The sequence below is a fragment of the Mesoplodon densirostris genome, chromosome 18 (genome assembly GCF_025265405.1).
Source record: "Mesoplodon densirostris isolate mMesDen1 chromosome 18, mMesDen1 primary haplotype, whole genome shotgun sequence".
NCBI classification, from domain to species: Eukaryota; Metazoa; Chordata; class Mammalia; order Artiodactyla; family Ziphiidae; genus Mesoplodon; species Mesoplodon densirostris.
This window is the reverse complement of record NC_082678.1, coordinates 45,670,437-45,690,633: the sequence shown is the minus strand read 5'-3', so window position 1 is coordinate 45,690,633 and position 20,197 is coordinate 45,670,437. Positions and strand designations below refer to the sequence as shown.

Here is a 20,197-nt window from a genome sequence, read left to right as displayed (position 1 = left end):
CTGGGACCAGTGCAGATGAGGTGCCTGCAAATGTTTGTTGAATTGAATTAAAATACCATGGGAATTGAGAGGAGGTAGAGACCATCTTTGGGGAGTCCACCAGTGCTTCTTGGAGAGGACGAAGTTGAGTCAGGTCTTAGTGGATGGCCTGGAAGAAGGAGGCAGGGGACCAGGGATGCCATAGAAAGTGGGGGGACCAGTGTGAGCAAAGGCCCAGAGGCCTCTGCAGAGCCTGACCTGAAAGAACCAGTGGGGCTTCAAAGGGCGGCAGCAGGAGATGGGACTGAAAAGATTGCCCAGCAAAGTTTTGATGCCAGGCTCAGGATTTGTACTTCATCCCAAGGGCCCCGGGGGGTTAAAAGATCTGTGCTTTATAAAGACGGTTGATCTGCCACGGGGAATGTTTTTGAATAAGGGGGCTCCTTTAAGATGCTACTAGCAGAGCCCAGGTGAGAGGTACCTGGGTGTGGGAAAAGACACAGATGTGGGTGGTTCTGTACAGATAGAGTGGTTGGGGTCTTGAAGCCAGGCTGGGAGTGGTGGGCAGCTGGGGCCAATGTAGGCCTCTGAGCTACGGAATGAATTGAAACCAGACATGAAGAAGGATGGGGATGCTGGGATAGTTAGAGACAAGTGACGCAACGTCCAGCATTGCTCCAGAATGATCTGGAGCGGGGTGGGGGAATCCAGCCAGGGAAGAACAGAACCAGAATGGCTGTGACTGGTTTCCGGCCACACGAGACTTCCTACACTGTTTTCTCTACTCTTGACATTTAAATCGCCCACGAAGCAGAGACGGATGGTAAACGGCTACTGGATGTGAGTCGTGATGAGGAAGGAAGAAGTGAAGGTGACCCTCAGTTTCCAGCCTGGGGGTCTAGAGGGATGCCAGGCTCTGAGGACTGGCTGTTACCTCCGGGCCATGGGGAGAATCAAGAGTGGAGAATGCTGGTCTGCAGGAGCCCAGGACTCCTTGGAGACAACGTGAGGGTCTAAGGGTCTGTTTCCCTCGTGGATTCCATGGGGACACATCTCGGAAACTCTAATGAGGTTAATAGGAAGGAAGGCAATATCCGGCAAGCGCGCATCCCTCCGGCTGACCCTGGGCTGACGTAAGGAAAAAACCAGGTCAAGTCCCCTTGCAGAAGCTGAGCTGGTTTCTGTCCTTCCAGAATGTCACCGCCAACCACCGGGCCAACGACGTGATTGCTGCCGAAGACGGCCCCCAGGTCCTGGTGGGACGGTTCATGTACGGGCCCCTCGACATGGTGGCCCTGACCGGGGAGAAGGTACAGAGAGGCTGGGCCATCCCCTCCTGGGTACCACATGGCACGTGGGGTGAGGGCTGCGGAAGGCCTGGCTGCACGAGGTGGGAGACGCTCACGCAGGTCAGGGAGGGAGAGTGGGAGTGAGGGATGGACTGGGTGCCTCGGAGAAGCTGGTGCAGCTGCCGTGGAAAGAGGAAAGGTGGTTGGAGCCAGGAACTAGCATCGGACAGGACCCCAAGCCCTGCTGTCTTGGCAGAGAAGAGCTCCCAAGCCCAGCCCCAGCCCCTCGGCCTTCAGCGATTTCCCTGGTCCCCTCACTGCCTGCAGGTGGACATCCTGGTGATGGCAGAGCCTTCCTCCGGCCGCTGGGTGCACTTGGACACGGAGATCACCAACAGCAGCGGCCGAATCACGTACAGCGTGCCGCGGCCCCGGCGCCTGGGGGTCGGAGTCTACCCTGTGAAGATGGTCGTCAGGTAAGACCCAGGGAACATTCTCGTGCTTTCACCCAGTTCCTTGGCCCTGCCAGCCAGGCCTGTCCAGAAGATGGGGTCCTCGAGGTACTGTCTTTTGGACCCTGTCCTTGTCTGCAGGGAGAGAGGAAAATGGGATGCGGTCACAGCTGTAGCATCAGGAGATGCCATCCAGGTTCTCTCTCAACCTGGCCCCGACTGAGCTCTGACCCTGGCTGTGGGCTGACCTTGGCCTCAGGCTGACACCTGACCTTGAGCGCACGGCTGGCCATATCTTTCAGGGGCGACCAGACATGCGCGATGAGCTACCTCACGGTGCTACCCCGGGGCATGGAGTGCGTGGTCTTCAGCATCGACGGCTCCTTTGCGGCCAGCGTGTCCATCATGGGAAGCGACCCCAAGGTCCGGCCGGGGGCAGTGGATGTTGTCCGGTGAGTGCTCCCTCCCTGCAGGGGATGTGTCCCCCGGGGCAGGGGCCAGCAGCCCTGGGGGTTATGGGCCCGGAGCCGGGAGTCCTGGCTTCACCTCCAGGAGTAATACTGAGGGCCCTTGAGAAACTCGGATGCCCTCCCTCCCTCTCTCTCTGTCTTCCTCCCTCTGTTTATTCTAACGCTGTCTGAGCATTCTGTGCAGTGAATCAGGCCTGGTCTCTTGCATTCAGATCCCAATCAGGATAAAATTGGTGTGTTCTGATTACCGGTTGCTATGTAGCAAATGGCTCCATACTTAGCAACTGAAGATCATGCTTTATTATTCTGTCACGTCGTTGACTGGGTTCTGCTTGGAGTTTCTCACGTGGGGTCTCTCCAGCAGTGGCAGTCAGGTGGTGGTCCAGGCTGGGGGTCATCTAAGGGCTCCACGGGGCTGGAGGTTCAAGATGTCCGAGATGGATGATGAACTCACGTGTCTCGTTGCTCGGCTGGGGTGTCTCTCTCTCTCTCCATGTGGCTGTTCCATGTGGCCAGCCAGGGGGTCTCAGACTAGCCAGACTTTGTACCTGGTGGCTGACTTCCACCATGGTGACCAGCCTCCTCTGGTTCCTAGAGACCCAGCTGGAAGCTACAAGCATTCTTAGGACCCAGCCTCGGAATTCAGTGTCCTTTCCACTACGTTCTATTGGTTATAAGTGAGGCGCAGGATCGAACCAGATTCGAGGGGAAGGGACCACATAAAGGTGTGAATGCTGGGGCATGTGGCTCACTGGGAGGCCATCTTTCAAGACTAGCTAACACACAGGGCTAATCGAGAGATTGCAGCTACTACAGCTGATTGGAGAAAGCAGAGCAGACTTCCTGGGGCAGGTGACATTTGAGGCAACTCCTGAAGGATGGAGATATATATATATATATATATTGCAGTCCATGCCATTGTACAAATATTAGCACATGCAGAAAGACAAAAAGAAGAAAATACAAAACTGTGGGTTTTTTTTTTTTTTTTTTTTTTTTTTTTTGCGGTACGCGGGCCTCTCACTGTTGTGGCCTCTCCCGTTGTGGAGCACAGGCTCCGGACGGGCAGGCTCAGCAGCCATGGCTCACGGGCCCAGCCGCTCTGCGGCATGTGGGATCTTCCCGGACCGGGGCACGAACCCGTGTCCCCTGCATAGGCAGGCGGACTCTCAACCACTGCGCCACCAGGGAAGCCCACAAAACTGGTTTTGATAGGCCAAGAAGGTGACAGGGGCAGGGAAGAACAGACTATGTGTGGGGAAGAGGTGGGGCAAGTTTAGGGCCATTGGATGTTGGAGGCCAGGTTGGGACAGGGCAGGAGGTGTGGCAGGAAGCACAGATTCCTAGGGCTACTGTACTGCTGAGAGAGGTGCAAACGGATTTTTGCCAATAGAAAAGTAAAAGAGGTACCACTTTAGTCTCTCCCTCTCTCCCTGCCTCTCTCCCTCCCCTCTTTTCTGAGGCTGGCTCTGGGCCAGGCTCTAGGCTGGGCAGTGATGCAGAAAGAGATCCTAGTTAGAGGAGATTCACAGTCCAGTGGAGAAAACAAGTCATGGGCATGAGAAACCGTACTCCAGGACTCCAAGTGATCAGAACACCAAGAGTGGGACTGATCCCGGGTCCTGGGAGCTCTTGGGGATTGGGTCAGGGGACTGCCCTGCATCACGCCAGCAGCAGTGGTCACTTTGGGGAGAGAAAACTAGTCTGGCTCGAGGACTCCTATGAGACTGCTCACCTCATGATGTCCACTGGCCTTGTGGAAACGGGCCCTGGACCTGCTCAGTTCAGGGGTCGACCTCCTCCTTATAAGCCTGCGTCCTTTATTCCCAGTATATCTTCTCCAAGCCCCTCCCAAGTCAGTGTCCCCCTCCCACACCTGGGAAGGGGAGGCTGTGGTCCTTCCTCTCTGGGGGACAGTCCATCGGGTGCCCTCACCTCTTCACATGGGCTCCTGGGGCCGCTGCGGTGCTCTCCAAACCTTGCTAAGCATCAGAAGCTGCTTTTTATAATCACAGATCACTGGATACCCCCTCAGAATTAACCAGAACTCTGGAGGTGACACCTGAGCCTGTGCATTCTTACAAAACCTCCCCAAATCTCTCAGAGCATCTTCCAGTGTTTGGAAACCCCCAATCTATGGTGGCCAGTCAGTGGCTAGCGCCACAAAAGCCTGCAATCAGGCCTGGGCTCATCTGACATCTTGCAGACAGGATTCCATGTCAACGGAGAGCACTTGCCCACTGTGAGAGCACAGAGAAGAGAGAAGCAGATCCTGCTTGGAAAGCAGGGAAGGCTTCCTGGAGGAGGTGGCCTTGAAAGATGGGGGCATGGGAACATAAGGAGATGGAGCCACAAAGCCTCTCTAGGGCAGGGGTCTGCAGCAGAAGAGCACAGGGCTTGTCTGGGGCAGCAAAGCAGCTCCATGTGGCTGGGGAGCTGCCATGCTCAAGGGCAGAGTGTGGAGGACCACCAGTGCAGGGGGGCCTTGCGACCTCAGGGCACCGGGGAGCCAGGAATGGCTTTAGGCAAAGGAGTAGTGGGGTTAGATGTGCAATTTACAGAAATCACCATGGAAACAGTACCAAGGATAACAAGAAAGTCACTGCCAGGCTTGTTTGGGATGAATTTATTTCATCCTTCAGAAAACCCTAGGTGGTAATTGTTGTTATTATCCCCATTTTACAGATGGGGAAACTGAAATCCTGGGGGCGTTAAGTAACCTGCTTGAAGTTGCACGGCCCAGGTTGGATTGGAGTTGGGGGCACTGGAGGGAAAGGGGCCTCCCAGGAGGGTTTTGTAGTGGCCCAGGAGAGCGATGGGTCCTGAGCTAAGGCTAAGAAGTGGAGTTAAAGTGAGAGGATGGAGTGAAGGTCCTGCCGGGTAGAATCAAAGGCTCCTTGATTGGAGGAGGAAGGATGCGGGACGGAAGGAAAGGGAGGAATCAAAGGGGCTTCTCTCGCTCCAGAAACTTGAGTGATGATGGCGCATCACAGAGGAGGGGACCCAAGCAGAGGGGGAAGGAGTTGGGGGATCATTTGTGTTGTGGGCATGTGGTTGGTGCCTGTGGGCCATCCGGGGGAGATGGCCAGGACTCACAGGGCTCAACTGGGGGTGCGGACTTCAGGGTGCCCCCTTGTTTTCCCCTAGTGCTCCTGGGAACAGCCCCTCCGGCTTCCGGGGCAGGGGGAAGTGGGGAGTGGGGCGGGCTGCTGGGCAGGGGGTGGCCCGCACGGGGCGGGGCTGGACCCTGCAATGCCGTTTTGCCAGGCACTGGCAGGACCTGGGCTACATGATCCTCTACATCACGGGGCGGCCGGACATGCAGAAGCAGCGGGTCGTGTCGTGGCTGTCCCAGCACAACTTCCCGCAGGGCATGATCTTCTTCTCGGACGGGCTGGTGCACGACCCGCTGCGGCAGAAGGCCATCTTCCTGCGCAACCTCATGCAGGAGGTGAGCGTCCCGGCTGGGCAGGGCTTCCTCCACCGCCCTCCCCCTCCCCCCTCCCCTCCTCCCTCAACCCGGGGTGGGGGGGCCTCCTCCTTTACCCCACCTCCTCCGATTGTCCAAGCGGATGCCCAGTTTGCAAAGCACATTCACGTGCACCTCATTGGTCCTTTTACTGCCTGGCGAGGTGTGTCTTATGATCCCTCCAGGCAAGTGAGAAAGGTGAGGCTTAGGGATGTGCCCAGGCTCTCAGAGTCACCCTTTCATCCTTTATCTTCTGACCCGAAAGCCTAAACTCATCTCTGCATCTGGTTATCCCTTCAACAGACACTTAAGTGCCTAGTGTGTTCCCTCCCCTGTCCTGGGTGTTGGGGATGCACAGAGGCAAACAGAACTCGGGATGTCCTAGAGCTGTGATTTTCACTGTGTGCCCTGTGGCACAGGGTTCCCTGGGACCTCATTAGACATGCAGAGTCTCTGGCCCCCCTTGGAGACCTACTGAATCTGAAACTCTGGGAGGGGGGCCCAGCAATCTGTATTTTAACAAACCCGCCAGGGGATTCTGATGCTTACAAAATTTTGAGAACTGCTGATCTAGAGCTGGGGTTGATAAATCATGGCCCAGGGGCTGGCTGAATCTGGCCCATGGTTTTTATATGACTTTTGAGCTAAGAATGGTTTTAATTCTCTTACATGGTTGGGGGAAAAAAATCAAAAGAAGAATAAGGTTTCATGACATGTGAAAATTATATGAAAGTCAAATTTCCATGTCCATAAATAAAGTATTACTGGAACACAGCCATGCTCATTTGCTTACGGGTTGTTTATGGCTGCTTTTCAGCTACAATGGAATAGTTGAGTAGTTGCAACAGAGTGCAAAGCCTAAAATATTTAGTATCTGGTCTTTCACCAAAAGAGTCTGCCAATCCCTGATCTACAGGAAGAAAAACATGGAAATTGATAGTTTACTGGTGGGTGATTAGAAAAGACCCTTTGGGAAAACAGAGGAGAAAGGACCTAGCTTTGTCTGGAGAGGCCAGGGAAGGCTTCTAGGAGGTGGTAACTTTTGAGCTGAGTCTTGAAGCATGAGTATGAGTTTGTCCGGTGGCCAAAGAAACAGCATGTGCAAAGGCACTGAGGTAGGAAAGAGCCTGGGATGTTCTCAGAGCTGCAGGTATTCAGGATGGGGGTATGTGCTGGATCAGATTCAGGTCAAGTAGGGGCTGAGGTCCCCGAAGTGATCAGGGGCCTGGGCTGGGCAGGCCGTGAAAACCTTAGAAACTGGGCAAGACCGTGGACTCTCTGCTGAGGGTAATGGTGAGCCATCGAAAAGCTTAAGGCAGGGGAGTGGCAGTGTCTAATTTGGGTGGTAGAAAGATCGTTTTGGCAGCTGTATGGAGAACAGATTGGCGGGAGAAACGAGGGGCAGGAAGGCCAGTTGGGAGGCTGTTGCCCAAGCAAGAGACAGAAGACCAGAATCCAGGTGGTAGTCATGGAATGGAGAGAAAGGCATGGACAGGCAGGAGAACCAGAGGGCAGAATTGTCAGGACAGAACTGGCCTCCAGTCCTGGCCCTGGATTGTGTCAACTTGGCCCTCAATTTCCTGTCCACAGAGGAGCACTTTGCCCCACTGTTCGTAACCTACGGATTGTGCTCCTCACGTGGGGTCAGCAAATCGTGGGGCTGTGATTCACAGGTGGAGCCCGTATCAGGCTTTCGGTGCAGGGGGTGGGGAGGGAGGGGAGACCACTGCAGGGGGTGGTTCCTGATGCAGGGTGGACCCATGACTTGGAGTCTATCAGTGTGCAGATAAAGGGTCCCCCAGCAGTGCTCCCTGGGGGGACATCTGGGAATCCTTTGTGGGGATGCGCTGGGCCCCCTCTCGCTCCATCAGCTGCCCTGTGTTTCAGTGCTTCATCAAAATCAGTGCGGCCTATGGCTCCACGAAGGACATCTCCGTCTACAGCGTGCTAGGCCTACCACCCTCCCAGATCTTCATTGTGGGCCGGCCCACCAAGAAGTATCAAACCCAGTGCCAGGTGGGAAGAGGTGGGGCTGGGGGTTGGGGGGTGAGGGGGTGGAACCAACAAAAGGGGAGAGGGGAGGAGGTTTATTCCAGTGTTTGCTCCTTCAGTCATTTGTTTGTTCCTTCCTTCCTTCCTTCCTTCAACAAACACGACTGGGTACCTGCTTTGGGCCAGGCCCTGCGCTGGGTGCAGGGGAGATCCACGGTGGAATAGGATGTCATGTCATCCAGTCTAGTGGGGGAGATGGAAAAATTAGCAGACAATAACAGTGCAGTGTGGCAGGAGCCATAATGAATGACAGGGAGCACAGAGGACTGTGGGGTCCCAGAGAGGAGCAGCTAAGCCGGACTCGGGGACAAGGTTGGTTTCTGGTATCCAGGAAGGGCCTGAGGTTGGAGGAGCCTTTGTGACACAGGCAGCAGCGAAAGCCACAGTCAGGAGACGGCAGAGCACGTGTATATTATGGGAACTGCAAGTGACTCAGCTTGGCTGAGTGTGATGTGGGAGGGAAAGGGAGCGAGGGCTGGAGCAGCGGGTCCTGGATGGCCTGTGTGTCTGCCAAGCTGGGACTCTACGGCTCTGGAGTGAGTTTGTGATTCAGAGAGATCCGTCAGGCTGCAGGTGGAAGGCGGGTCAGAGGGAGGGGAGAGGGGAGGGAAGCAGTGGCAGGGCCGTGGCAGGGCAGAGAAGGCCAAGGGTCCGAGAGGCACTTCTAAGGCAGGATGGGTTGGATTTGGTAACGAGGGGATCAGACGCATGGGTCGAGAGAAAGGGAAAGTCAAAGATGACGCCCGGTTTCTGACCTGGGTGACCAGGTAGGTGGTACCATTACTGGGATTGAAAAGCAGGTGACTGAATGGAAGGCGATGATCTCTTTGGGCCACGTTGAGTGGGAGGTGCCTGAAAGTGACCAGCGCAGGTGGAGGGGCAGAGATGGTGGGACCTCAGAGTGGGGACCGTTAGAGCAGGGCTTCTCAACTCTAAGGCACACAGATCACCTGGAGACCTCGTTTAAATGCAGGTTCAGATTCCTAGGCCTGGGCTGGGGCCTGACATTCTGCCCGTCGAGGGTCCAGGTCGTGCTGATGCTGTTGATCCACGGCCCACACTTTGAGTAGCAAAGGTTCTGAGGACCTAGGGAGAGGGACTGGCAAGAAGCGCAGCTGTGGGGCCGGAAAATAACGAGGTTCCGTGCGGTGGAAGCTGGAGGAGGGGAGAGAGAGACTTACCTTCGGGGGATTTTAGTGAAGGTGACAAGGATGGGAGCTTCACCCCATCAGGAATCCAGGGAACTCTGGCGTGACCCGTGGGTACAGACAGAAGGGCTCAGTTGCCCAAAGCCGGGCGGGGAGCCTTGACCGGTCATGGGCTCCCCAGGTCCCGGAGCAGCTGGGTGTTCCGGGGAGAGGGCGACGTTGGGGTGTGGGGAAGGGCAGGACCACGGCCCGCCTGCCCCTCTGGCCTGACGCCTGTCCCCTCCGCAGTTCCTGAGCGAGGGCTACGCCGCGCACTTGGCCGCGCTGGAGGCCGGCCACCGCTCGCGCCCCAAGAAGAACAGCTCGCGTATGATCCTGCGCAAGGGCAGCTTCGGCCTCCACGCGCAGCCCGAGTTCCTGCGGAAGCGCAACCACCTGCGCCGGACCATGTCGGTGCAGCAGCCCGACCCGCCCGCCAACCCCAAGCCCGAACGGGCCCAGAGCCAGCCCGAGTCGGACAAGGAACACGAGCGGCCCCTGCCCGTGCTCAGCTGGGCGCGCGGGCCCCCCAAGTTCGAGTCGGTGCCCTGAGGGCCAGGCTGTGCGCAGAGCAGGGGGGCCCCAGCGGGCTGCCTTCTCCCCGGCAGACACAGGCCTTTTCCTGCTTTTTCCCTCCCGTGTCTGTCCAGCAGTGTCCGACCAGCGAGGGGGGCAGGACCCTGCCTGGCCTTGGGGGGCTCCCTGGGCTGCGAAGGGGTGAGATCCAGGGGTCTCCGTGCAGTCGCTGCTGCTCCGTCACGCCTGCAGCGCAAGCCCCAGCTAGGGTGGATGTTTGTATAATCCCGGGGGCAGGCCTGCCCGGAGCCGGAGTATTTGACAAAGTCGACCATCTTTCTGAGTTCCTGAGGCTTCCACAGCGATGCTACGCAGGCCCTCACGGGGGGAGCCCCCAGACCAGGGACCAACAGCCGCTGGCAGGTACAGCTTCTTGGCTGCCTGCTGGAGGGTCGAGTGGCATTTGTGTCCGCCCTCCGTGTGACGTCCCGGGTCACCATCTTGGGCCTGGCTCTCCTGTGGCAAAGTGGCCACATTCTGGGAGTGAGAGGATGTCCCCTGGGCTCATCCTATGTTTGAATCGTTTGCCCACGGCCCTTGGGGGGCGGGGTCTGGTGCTGACGGTCTGTCCTCCTGCAGCTGTCCATTGTCCCCTCTTTCTTGTCCTCAGTATCCTCACCTTTCTCCCGTGGCCCTTGAGGACAGTTATGCCTCTTCCCGGAGTCCTGCCTGGTGCCCTCCCCTGTGAGGCTGTGGCCCTGGGTTCTGGCCTAGCTGGGCTGGCTGTGAGCCCTCGAGCCTGTTGCTTGCCCTCTCTGGGCCCTGCCTGCCTTCTGTAATTGGAGGGGTCTCCGCAGCTGAGATGGGTGGGAGTTTCTGACTCCTAGGCTGTCCTGCACGTCTGCCTTCCGAGGCTTTTCAGGCCCAAGAGCCTCTCAGGGTGCCCGGGGATCTGGACCGTCCTTGCAGACTAAGAGAGGGGCTGGGGCGGGCTGGGGGGCAGGAGGGAGCTGCCATTGCCCCATCACTTCAAAGGAAGCCCCTCTGTGGGGTTGCTCGGAAGGGGTCCCTGCTCCACAGAGAGGTTTGCTTTGCACTGATGTCCAAACCTGGTGTCCCAGGGACAGAGACATTCCCCAAAGGGCACTGGTCGGGCTCCCCCTCCCCAGCTCTGCTCAGAGTGATTTCTCCCTTTGGCTCCTGGAAGGCGTAACAGCTGAGGTCCCAGAGCTCCGGGGGTTCATGTAATTTTGGCTCAAACTGTTGTGTTCTCTTCCCTTCCCCCTGCCACTCAGCTTGGTTTGGTGCCCGTAACCTCCTCTTGGGTCATGCCCTGAGGTTGGCAGGGCTTGGCTCTCCTGGGGCCCCTCAAATTCTGCCCAGGCCTTCCTCCTGCTGAGCCCCTGGCCCAGGCGTTGGTCTCCTGCACTCCCCCCAGCTCCCTGGCCCAGACCCACACCTGCTGTGTTGGGCCACCCGGGCTGCCTCTGAGCCCTTCGGGCTGTCAATGAGGCTGATCCAGCTCTTGCAGCCGAGGCTCTGGGTCACGGGCCGGGCTGCCCAGGCCCAGACATCTGTACACCCAGCAGGCACCCGTGTCAGCTCAGTGTCGCTTCTGCTGTCTACCTCTTGCAGGTCCCATGTGGCCAGTGTCCTCCCCAGGGGTGGCTGCTGGTGGGGGCGGCTGGCACCGCTGTTGTGAATCAGCCGGTAAACTCGACACACGGCCGGGGCTGGACGGCTCCGGGCTCCCAGCCCCCACCCCTGCTCTCCACTGGAACTGGTTCTTCTCCAGCCTGCCAGCTCCTGTTCCACTTCCAGCGCCGCCTCTGCGCCCAGGCCCAGAGCTGCTGGCAAGTCTGCTGGGGAGGGGTGATCACCCCCGGCTTCCTCTCTGGTCCTGCCTCCTGGCGGTTCGCAGCGGGCCCATCCCTCCTTTAACATTTCATCCTTCTTGGCTCTCCGTGGAGCAGCAGCTCATACGGCACAGCCACGTCAACTCCAGTCCTTCCCCTCCTTTCCAAAGCAGACGCTGCATTACACTCGGGCAGAGTTGGTCTGCTTCTCTGAAATTCCATCTCCTTTTTGCAGAAGCCACTGATGTGTGGCTCTCAAGTGATGAAATAATTAGCGTGAGATACTTCTCCCCCAGTTAGAGTCCCTCTGCCCTTTTTTCTGAGAACCCCAGGCTGGGAGCAAGAGATAGCAGGGACCCTGAGGAATTTGAAGTCCGTGGGAGCAGGGTTCTGTGCTTGTGGGGATCGGAGCCGGGACGTGGGCCCCAGCAGGAGGGCCCGCACCCCTTCCCTCTGGAGCTCCGGTTTGGGGCTCTGACGACTTGCACCTCAGATGCTGAAGGTGTACAGTGAGATGTGGTGAACACAGTGTTCTGGGAGCTTCGGTTGGTGTGTGTGAATGTGTGTATTTGGAGCTCTGTATAGTGATCAGACTCGACTTGTTTCAGTACTGCTTTCACAGCAACTCTGTAACCAACGTGCACTTTCTCTGCTAGTGGTTTGTTTGATTTCCTCCTTCCAGTTAAGTTGGAGAAAAACAAAGAACCAACTTGTGTCGTTCTCCGGAGGGGGTGCCACTGCCTTTCCTGGAGTACTTCTGTGACCCCCAGTCTGGCTGTTTTCTAGAGAATCCTTCCAGCTCCGTGTGCCTGCTCCCCAGGAGCTGGAAAACACATCTTCCCGCCTGACCAAAGCTCCTTGTTCCTTGCGTGGCATGTTTGTTCTTCCTAGTTGGGGGGGGGGGGGGCGGCTGTCCCGGCAGAGGGCCTGCCTGCGGCCTCCCCTGCCTTCGCCCTGTTGGGGGTTCAGGGTGCATCTGCAGCCAGGGCCTGCTCTTCCGGCCTCATGGCATTTTTCTAAAGATCTCAACTCCTCTCTTAGGCTCCGCAACAGATACATTAAAAAAAAAAAAAGTTAGACTCTTTCATGCATTTGGATAAAGGGCCCTCCAGTCTGGGTGCTGGGCCACAGAAAACCAACATATTTGAACCCCAGGATTCCAGACATGGGTGGGGTGTGCTCCCTGAAAGAGGGGAGGCTGGAACTCATGGGTTTTAAACTGTACTTTGACGGCTTTGGAGCGCAGACCCGCGCCCCGGAAGTGCCCTGCCAGCAAAACGTGGCGCCGATTGTTAAATGAAAGGCGGCCCCCGAGGCAGGTGGAAATGGTCCCGAGGTGGCGCCGGTTTTGGGGGGGCCACTCGCCCACCCAGCCCAGGTGCAGCCCTGCCCGGGAGGGGCGCCCTGCCTGCGGAGCCTCAGCTTGACCCCGCCTTAAATAACCAACTTTCCTGCCGAATCCTCGGGGGTTTGGGTGCCCAGTGCTCTGGAAACCTATTCTCTTTGGCTCAGCCAAAAGAAACCTCCCCTCCCCTGCCCGCCCCCCCCCCCCCCCCCCCGCCCCAGTAGGGTTAAGTCCAAGCAGCGAGGCCTGGCCTGGGTCCTTGTCTCCTTGCTGAGAAATCAACAAGGTGGATGGGGGAAAAAAATCAGGAATTTGACCGCCACCCTCACGGGCACAAGGAGAGGCAGGTGACACCAAGGAGGGGTGGGACGGTAGGGTGGCTTGCTCGTAGGGACTCCCACCCTCGGACCCCGCTGTCCTTTTCTATTTGTCTACTCGGTGGTGGCAGCCGGTCTGATCTTGTCCGTCTGACTGTTCCTAAGTATGTAACTCTCAGTATTATTTGTGGTGGACGGTTGTGTGGTGAAAAAGGTTTATTCTATTTCTCATGGCTGCCTTGTACAAAATCCGTTAGAAAAGAAAATGTAAAATATCAGATTTCTAACAAGACAGAAACAGCATTACGGAGTTAAAAGATTTTTACAGCTGGTCTTGATTTTGATGTGAGTTGGTTTTTAACTCTCAAATGTTGTCACTTAAATAAAAACCTTATTTGCCTTTAAAATGTGCTTTGCTCTGAACTGAGCCGAGAGACCTTTCCCGTTGCTCATGTTCCGCCTGAACTGGGGGCAGGCCGGCTTGGAGTCGGGGTGGATGAGGGCAACAAAGCCGGGCCCTAGACCACAGACCTATTGCTCAGAGTGGCGCAGGGGGTAGGGTGACAACGGAGAGACGTCAGATACAGAAAGAGAGTCTTTATTATGAAAAAGCAGTGTTGTCTAGGAAAGTCGTACACTGGTTTCTTTCGAATAAAATGACAAAGCAGATTTCTTAAATAATTTACAAAGGGCAGAAATTGCTATTGAACAGGGCTACCTCTCCCTGTACGCCCACGGTGCCCTGTGCTGAGAGTGTAAATAGGTACCTGTGGACTCAGGTCTTGGGGCCTGGAACTCTCTCCCACCCCTTCTTCCGGGGCTCTGCTGTGGGCAGCAGGGCTTAGAATCTGGGTTCCCAAGAGCCCCTGCACTGGTGACACAGGAGATGACTCTTTGCAGACCTTACTCCTGGGTACACAGCTCAGAGCTCTCAAATATGACCTTGTGCTTGCACTTCACGTTACAAGTGAAGCAACTGTAAAGCTCACGTGTGGGATGAGTTTCTAAGCCCCAAAGGGGAGTAGAATGAGCAGTTCCCCCCGCCTCTCCGAGGCCTCCCAGAGTCACTCGCAGACTGCGGCAAGTGGTCACTGGCGGGTGGAGAAGTGGCTGGAGCAGGAGGGCAGAGACCCCCGAGCAGCCTCCACCTGGGCCCTTGTTAGTCCGGTCCCTGTTTGCAGCGGCCCAGGGGCACTGCCAGCTCCTGGGTCCTCCAGGAACTCCCGGGAAGCGTGGACCCTGGGTGTGAGGGCATGGTGGTCAGCTATGGCTTGCTTCCTGCAAGACAGAGCTCCCTTCATGCCCCTCACAGTGCTGAAGCCAGGGGAGGCGGGGACACCATAGACTGCCCCCCGAATGAGGCGCTAGAAGGTGGCTGCGGCTGCCTGGGGCCCCGGTATGCTTTGCTCCATCAGTGATGGGCCCAGTGAGGTCAGCAGCTCCGGCTCCGAGCAGCTCAGAAGACTTGCACCTTCCTGCTCTGTGGGGCCCATCGGCTGTGTGGCTTTTTCCAGAAAAGACTCAGTTCTTTAACATGCCTCCAAGTATGTCTACGGGCTCGTGCAAGAGGAGGAGGAGGGGGAGGAGGGGGGGAGGGGGAGGACACAGAGAAAGATGCTTAGGAGGAGGGCATTACCTGAAGGATGCTGTCCTCAGTCATGAATGAGAGAAACAGTCATGTCGCCACTAGAGGTGGGAAAGCAGGAGGGACAGATGCCACTGGGTGCCGCAGGCTTTGAGGGACCCTCCCCGCCTGAGCTAGACAAGAGCAGACCTGGCAACGTGGCGGGGACATGGCCCACTCAGCATGTAGTCAGAGCCGGCAGGGCCCCGCCTCAGAGGCCGTCACAGCCACGTACAAACGGCCCCCCAGTTAGGGCAGCTCCAGGCCCAGGCCCTGCCCCCGGGACGCTGTCCTAAGCAGACAGACCAGGCATTTCACAGCAGCCAGGATGCTTTCCCCAGTTCCGTGGGCGGGCAGGGCTGAGAGGAGCCATGGGGAGTGGCAGAGGAAGGGCGGGTCTTTCAGGAACCAGGGACCCGGCCACATGTGATGGACAAATGTGGGGGACCAAGGCCCAGGGGGCCACATACATGCAGGGTATGTCCTTAACCACCACCCCAATCTAGGTCTTTCATCAAGGAGGAGACCGAGGCATGTTGCAGAGGAGACAGAGGCTCAGAGAGGGAGAGGGGCAACCAGGGTCACACAGCAGGGCAGAGCCAGAGCCTGCCTGAAAAAAAGTGGCTGCTTCAAGGCGGACCCTCCCGGCCATGTCCCTTTGAAGCATGGTATACCAGCTCACCTCTCCTCGGCTATGATGGCCTCATCCAGCTCTTGGGACAGCTTCTGGAGATGCTGGATTCCTGCCCCCACGGGCTCTAGGTCACTGTCAGACTCGCTGAACGGAAGGAAAAGCCACACATATCAGTCATTAGTTGGAAACCTGCGACGGGAGCCCTTCCCATCCAGCACCGGGCCTGGTGTATAGGCCCAGATGACCCACACGGGCTGGGAACGTGTCACCGCAGACCCCCATTCCAGGAAGTGACATCAGAGCAGCTTGGAGCAGATGGCAGAGAAAAGCTGGATCAAGGCCCACAAGGTCAAGGGCAGGTGATCTTGTAGACAGGTGAGCCTCAGCCCCCCAGATGGCTTCAAAACTTGCTTTTGGGCTCCCCACCCCAGGAGGCTTGGGTGACTGTGATACTCCCAGAGTTAAGCTCGCCTCTTCCTTTGGCAGACGGGGAAACTAAGGCCCTGAAGGACCTCCCCAGATCCCCCACTAGCAGGGCGCAGAGCTGGGCCGGAGCACGGATGTGACTCCGCTCAGGGTGTCCCTGGCTCCAGGGAGCTGCAGGAGGGGCTCAGCAGCCCCCAGGCCCAGTTAGTGTTTGCGGGGCAGGCCTACTGCACGTACCTGGGGGAGCAGAGAGGCTCTGCTGAGGAGTAGGGGCTCCGGAGGGCAGCTTCTCTCCTGGACCGCCGCCGAGGGTGGGCACGCGGGCCCATCCGGGTGGAGAGGCGGCGATGCTCCCTCTCCCGGGGGTCCAGGGTTGAGCCGGCAGGGGCAGCCACTGATAGCCGGGTGCTCCTGTGGCTCAGGCTGCGAGCCGGGGGGCCACTGCCCTTCTGTGCCCCTCCCTTCCTCCTCCTGGCTTTCACCTGGGTTTCCACCAGCCACTTGGTGCCACTTTGGCAGGACTCCTGGATTCTCTGTGACAGGTACATGGAAAGGTCAGCATGGACAAGCCAAGAGTGAGCTACCCCAGAGTCCCCAGGCCATACCCCCAACACTTCGGCCCGCCAGCTGGTCCTACAAATCCAGGCAGCTTTTAGTCTCAAGGTGAGGGTTGCAGATGAGTCCATGTGGAATGGGTCCACGGCAAGGACGCAGCTCAGGGCCCCCGGGGATAAGTGCGTGGCCAGCAGCAGAACCATGCTGGCTCATGGAGTCTGCGTTTGGTCTAAGTCCAAACCCTCTTTCGGGACAGACTGACCCAGACTCAAAGGCGAGGCCCAGAGGAGAGCAGGCCTGCCCACGGGATACCGTGAAATAATTTCTCTCCCGGCTTCTGGTCTCCCTGACTCTAATCTACCGTCCACATTGTTGCACAGAGATCCTTCTCAGGGACTGACATTTGGCTCAGAGACTTCTCAAAGGGTCCAGAAATGCTCCCCTCTCCCAAACCTTCAGATTCCCACTCAGACAGCAAGGAGATGCCCTGCCCACCCCCAGTTCTCTCCTTGGAGGCCTGTCCACTCTCATAGCTCCTGCCTTTCCTAGGTGACACCTCCCCACGCCTCCAGCTCTAGGTTTGGAGACACAGCCACTTGGGAGGCCCAGGGACCCATCACCCCCAGCACACATGGCCTCTTCCTGCCCACACCTCTCATCTGATACCAAACCCTCTCAAAGCTACCTTCTGAGCAGTTCTTGAAGTTGCTCACTCCTCTGCAAGGCCAGACCCCCAGGCCCCCTCAGAGGCGAATCTTCTTCTAACCCCCTTTTCATCAAGTAGCTAAAGAACAAGTTCTAATATTGCTAATCGGACCCAATTCCCACCATGTTGCAAATTCTTCCCACTGGTTCCCAGGGCTCCCAGTCGCTCTTGGGAGCATCTACACGTGTTCGGCACACCCAGCCCCTCTCACGTCCCACGCTGCTCTCTGTCCTCCGGCCACACATAGGCTAAGTTCCTGCCAGTTCTCTTCAGCATCTTGCCCTCCCTCAGCCCTGGGTCTGGACTATTTCACCTGCCTTGTACACTCATACTTCCCCCTTTCCTGGGCGAATTCCACAGGATCACCTCCTCTGGGAAGCCTTCACTGACTAAGCTTCTTTTTGGTGTTCTCCCACCCTTAGCCCCTTGAACGCAATTTCCTATCACAATACAGCTCTATCATCTTGTCTTGTGAGGCTCTGTTCCCTCACAACACTGCTTTCATTCACTCATTCAGCTATCTGTTGAGCACCTGCTACGTGCCAGGAACTATTTGTTGTGCTGGGGACACAGCAATGAACAAATCAAAGGCCCTGTCTTCATAGAGTCTATATTCTTGGGGGCAGCTATCATCCAGCATCAAGAAAGCCCTCCATACCTGGACATGTTCGACATTACCTGGGACACGGCACCCAAGGCGTTCTTAGCTGAGCGAGCTGCAGCCTGGAGGCCCTGCTGTCCTGGCTGTGGGGTTTCCAGGCGTTTCCAGGAGGGGCCCGCCCTGAGGTTGAGGCTGACTGCTCTCAGGGGCAGCCTCCTTTGGAACTGCCTGCACAGGGAGTCCAGGGCCCCGCTGGAGGTGTCTGGGTGGCCAACTGCAGGCTGTAGGGCCTCGCTCTCCTCCAGCTGCCCCTGGTTCTGTAGGGACCTCCGACGCATGGAGGCCCCCACGGCCGGCCACCGAGAAGCCATCCGCCTGGCCGAGAGTCTGTTCTGCCCAGCAGACCCTGGAGAGGAGATCAAAGGGAGGTCAGCAAGGCATCCCCCCACTGTCCCATTCCCAGGCTTCAAAGACACCCTGAGTACCGGGGGAAGAGATGGGATGGGGGCCCATGGGGTGGGGCACTTGGCAACTGTGGGTGCAGGCAGGAGAATGCTTCCTGGAAGAGGGGTCAGCGAGGCCCAGAAGAGGGTAGAGGCTGAACAAGGCCGGTCAGCAATGTGTCCCGTGCTGCAAGTGTCTGAAACAAGCTGTCTTTTCATCCCAGCCTCCTTTCCGTTATCTGCCTCAGGCGGAGAGGGAGGCAGGACTTGCCGGCCGTCACCGAGCCTCAGCACTTGGTCCAGGGCAGGACCAGCGGCTCTTTCACGGGTTCGCCCTGACCCAGTGCGCTCTGACGGGCTGACCAGACACCCCAATGTCCATCCGGCTATACCCAGAAGCCTCACATACCGTGTCCGTCCTAACGGGAGGTCCCCCCTCCCGTCCCTTCTTAACAGAGGCCCTACCACGCCCCTGCCCGCACTCACCCAACAGCGCCCAACGCAGACCAGAAGCCGAGCACAGCTGCTTCTCACCCATCCAGAAAATTTGAAACACCGGGCGGATCCGCCCCCTGGCCCTGTCCTCACAGCTGATTGGCTCCGTCCCCGCCTCGCTGCCTCGTCGGGGATCCGATTGGACCCTGCGCCCGCGGCTGTGAATCTTGCTCTCGGATTGGCCTGCCCGTCCCCATTCATGCCTCTGGATGTCTGGCGGGCCGGGAGCAGCGCGTTGAGGTCTCTTTGAATTCTCGGGTCCCGCCCGCTCAGCCTGCGGAATCCTTCCCCCGCGCCGGCTCAGCCCCGGCGCCACCTCCTGACGCTCGGTCCCCGGTCGCTGGGCTCCCTCCTTAACCACAAAGGGCTCTGGCTGGTCTGACCGGGCGGGGCGGAGGCGGGGTCCCGAGCTCCTAGCGGCCCCTCCCATCCTGCTTGGAGGTCTCAGTGGTTTTGTCAGAAAGAGCCTGGGCTGGGGGAGCTCGGAGCCTTGGGTTCCTGCGGAAGTTTTGTTTCAAACTTCCCTCGTGACTCTGTGCCTTCCTGAGACTGACCCTCTGTCCCCCAAACTTGCCACCCGCGCTGACCCCCAGGAAAGTCCATCCTGGAAGAGGGGACAGATTGGGTGCACCTCCCCTCCTCCTCCAAGTACGCTCCCTGCCCCCTCCCTCCCCCGCCCCGTCCCCTCTATGCAGCTGAGTGCCTCCCTCCCTCCCTCCCTCCCTTTAGCATCCAAACTAAAAAGCCCACCATTTAGAAAGCCCCGTCCCCCCTCCACCTCAAGGCAGCACTGGCCATGCTCCCCCTTCCGTTTCCTTGCTGCCGTCCTCACCTAAAACCCCCCACACCCCCACCCCGAGTTTCGACTGATGGGCACCTTGAAGCTCAGTCCTTAACCCCATTCTTCACCTCTGGGTGATCTCACCCACACCCTTGTGAAGGGACCCTCCCCATGGGAGGAGGACGATTAAAATACGAGGCACTTACTATACACCAGGTACTGGTGTTCCAAGCACTTTACAGGAGGATCTCATGAGCCCCTCATTGCAGCCAAGGACTAGATGAGGAAACGGAGGTGTGGGGAGGTCAGGTGGGGCCCCAATTTCCCCTGGTTAGTATGCAGCAAGGATTCAAACTCAGTCTGGGGCCAGGGTCCACGAGCCTCACCAGCGCACCACACTGCATCTCCTCAGCCTGCACCTCTCCCCAGCAGGTGTATCCAACCCTGGTCTCTCCCAGCCCCCCTTCTCCTCCTTCCCCACGTCCCCTCATGTGTCTTTCCAAATACCTAACCTGTGTCTTGATAGACTCAGCCCTGTGCTAACAATGGTCCACAAAGGTCAACAAAACGGATGCATTCCTTACCTCCAGGAGCTCAGATCCAGTGTGTGGGGAGAAACGGACATGAATAAATTAAAAAACCAGTAATCGATTCATCAAAGAAAATTATGACACAAAAGTTATGTCACTTAAAGCTGAGACCTAGAAAATGAGTTCACCAAGCAAAGAATGTGTGTGTTTGTGTGTGTTTGAGTGTGTATGTGGGGAGGCGGGAGGCAGGGGAGGAGACGCTCTTCTTGCACAAGGAACATCATGTTTGGGGGCCCAGGGCCCAGGTGAGACCCCCAGCACACACACATACGTGTAACTAAAACAAAAGTTTCCTGAAACAATACTTGACTATGTGTGAGGTGCTTTGACATATTTTCTATTTCATTAAAAAAAAAAAAAAAAAGTCCTGGTGACAGCTCGCTAAGTTTACGTTACAGTGGCGCTCTAAG

The 20,197-nt window shown here is 57.5% G+C and overlaps 2 protein-coding genes across 6 annotated transcripts in view; one reads left to right on the top strand and one right to left on the bottom strand.

Moving 5' to 3' along the window:
• Nucleotides 1-9,450, top strand: part of PITPNM3 (PITPNM family member 3) — an 86,382-nt gene extending 76,932 nt beyond the window's left edge. Inside the window, exons 15-20 of the mRNA XM_060081053.1 lie at nt 1,173-1,289; nt 1,596-1,744; nt 2,023-2,172; nt 5,458-5,641; nt 7,547-7,675; nt 9,148-9,450. Of these exons, the coding sequence (XP_059937036.1) occupies nt 1,173-1,289; nt 1,596-1,744; nt 2,023-2,172; nt 5,458-5,641; nt 7,547-7,675; nt 9,148-9,450 (1,032 nt within the window). The remainder of the gene's footprint in view (nt 1-1,172; nt 1,290-1,595; nt 1,745-2,022; nt 2,173-5,457; nt 5,642-7,546; nt 7,676-9,147) is intronic.
• A 4,064-nt stretch (nt 9,451-13,514) lies between these two features.
• On the bottom strand, nt 13,515-18,718 carry PIMREG (PICALM interacting mitotic regulator). 5 transcript variants are annotated; one of them, XM_060082526.1, is made up of 6 exons: nt 18,408-18,714; nt 17,556-17,884; nt 15,854-16,149; nt 15,239-15,334; nt 14,569-14,618; nt 13,515-14,210 (listed from the first exon to the last, which is right to left on the bottom strand). In XM_060082526.1, exons 1-5 carry the CDS (start codon nt 18,457-18,459, stop codon nt 14,585-14,587), a joined length of 807 nt encoding a protein of 268 aa, XP_059938509.1. In that variant the 5' UTR covers nt 18,460-18,714; the 3' UTR covers nt 13,515-14,210; nt 14,569-14,584. The 5 variants fall into 5 exon arrangements, with proteins under 5 accessions (XP_059938509.1, XP_059938508.1, XP_059938506.1 ...); XM_060082525.1 differs by having other exon boundaries at nt 13,515-14,171; nt 18,408-18,713; XM_060082523.1 differs by lacking the exons at nt 13,515-14,210; nt 14,569-14,618 and adding an exon at nt 14,221-14,482 and having other exon boundaries at nt 18,408-18,718.
• Between the last annotated feature and the right edge of the window lie 1,479 nt (nt 18,719-20,197).

Bases quoted from the DNA above. Each gene is read 5' to 3' on its own strand.
- PIMREG (XM_060082523.1), bottom strand. From the start codon at position 18,459: ATGGGTGAGAAGCAGCTGTGCTCGGCTTCTGGTCTGCGTTGGGCGCTG. The intron at 16,150-17,555 runs GTAATGTCGAAC...TACCTGTCACAG, and splicing joins CCTTGGGTGCCGTGTCCCAG to AGAATCCAGGAGTCCTGCCA. The intron at 14,483-15,238 runs GTGAGCTGGTAT...ACGAGCCCGTAG, and splicing joins GCCATCATAGCCGAGGAGAG to ACATACTTGGAGGCATGTTA.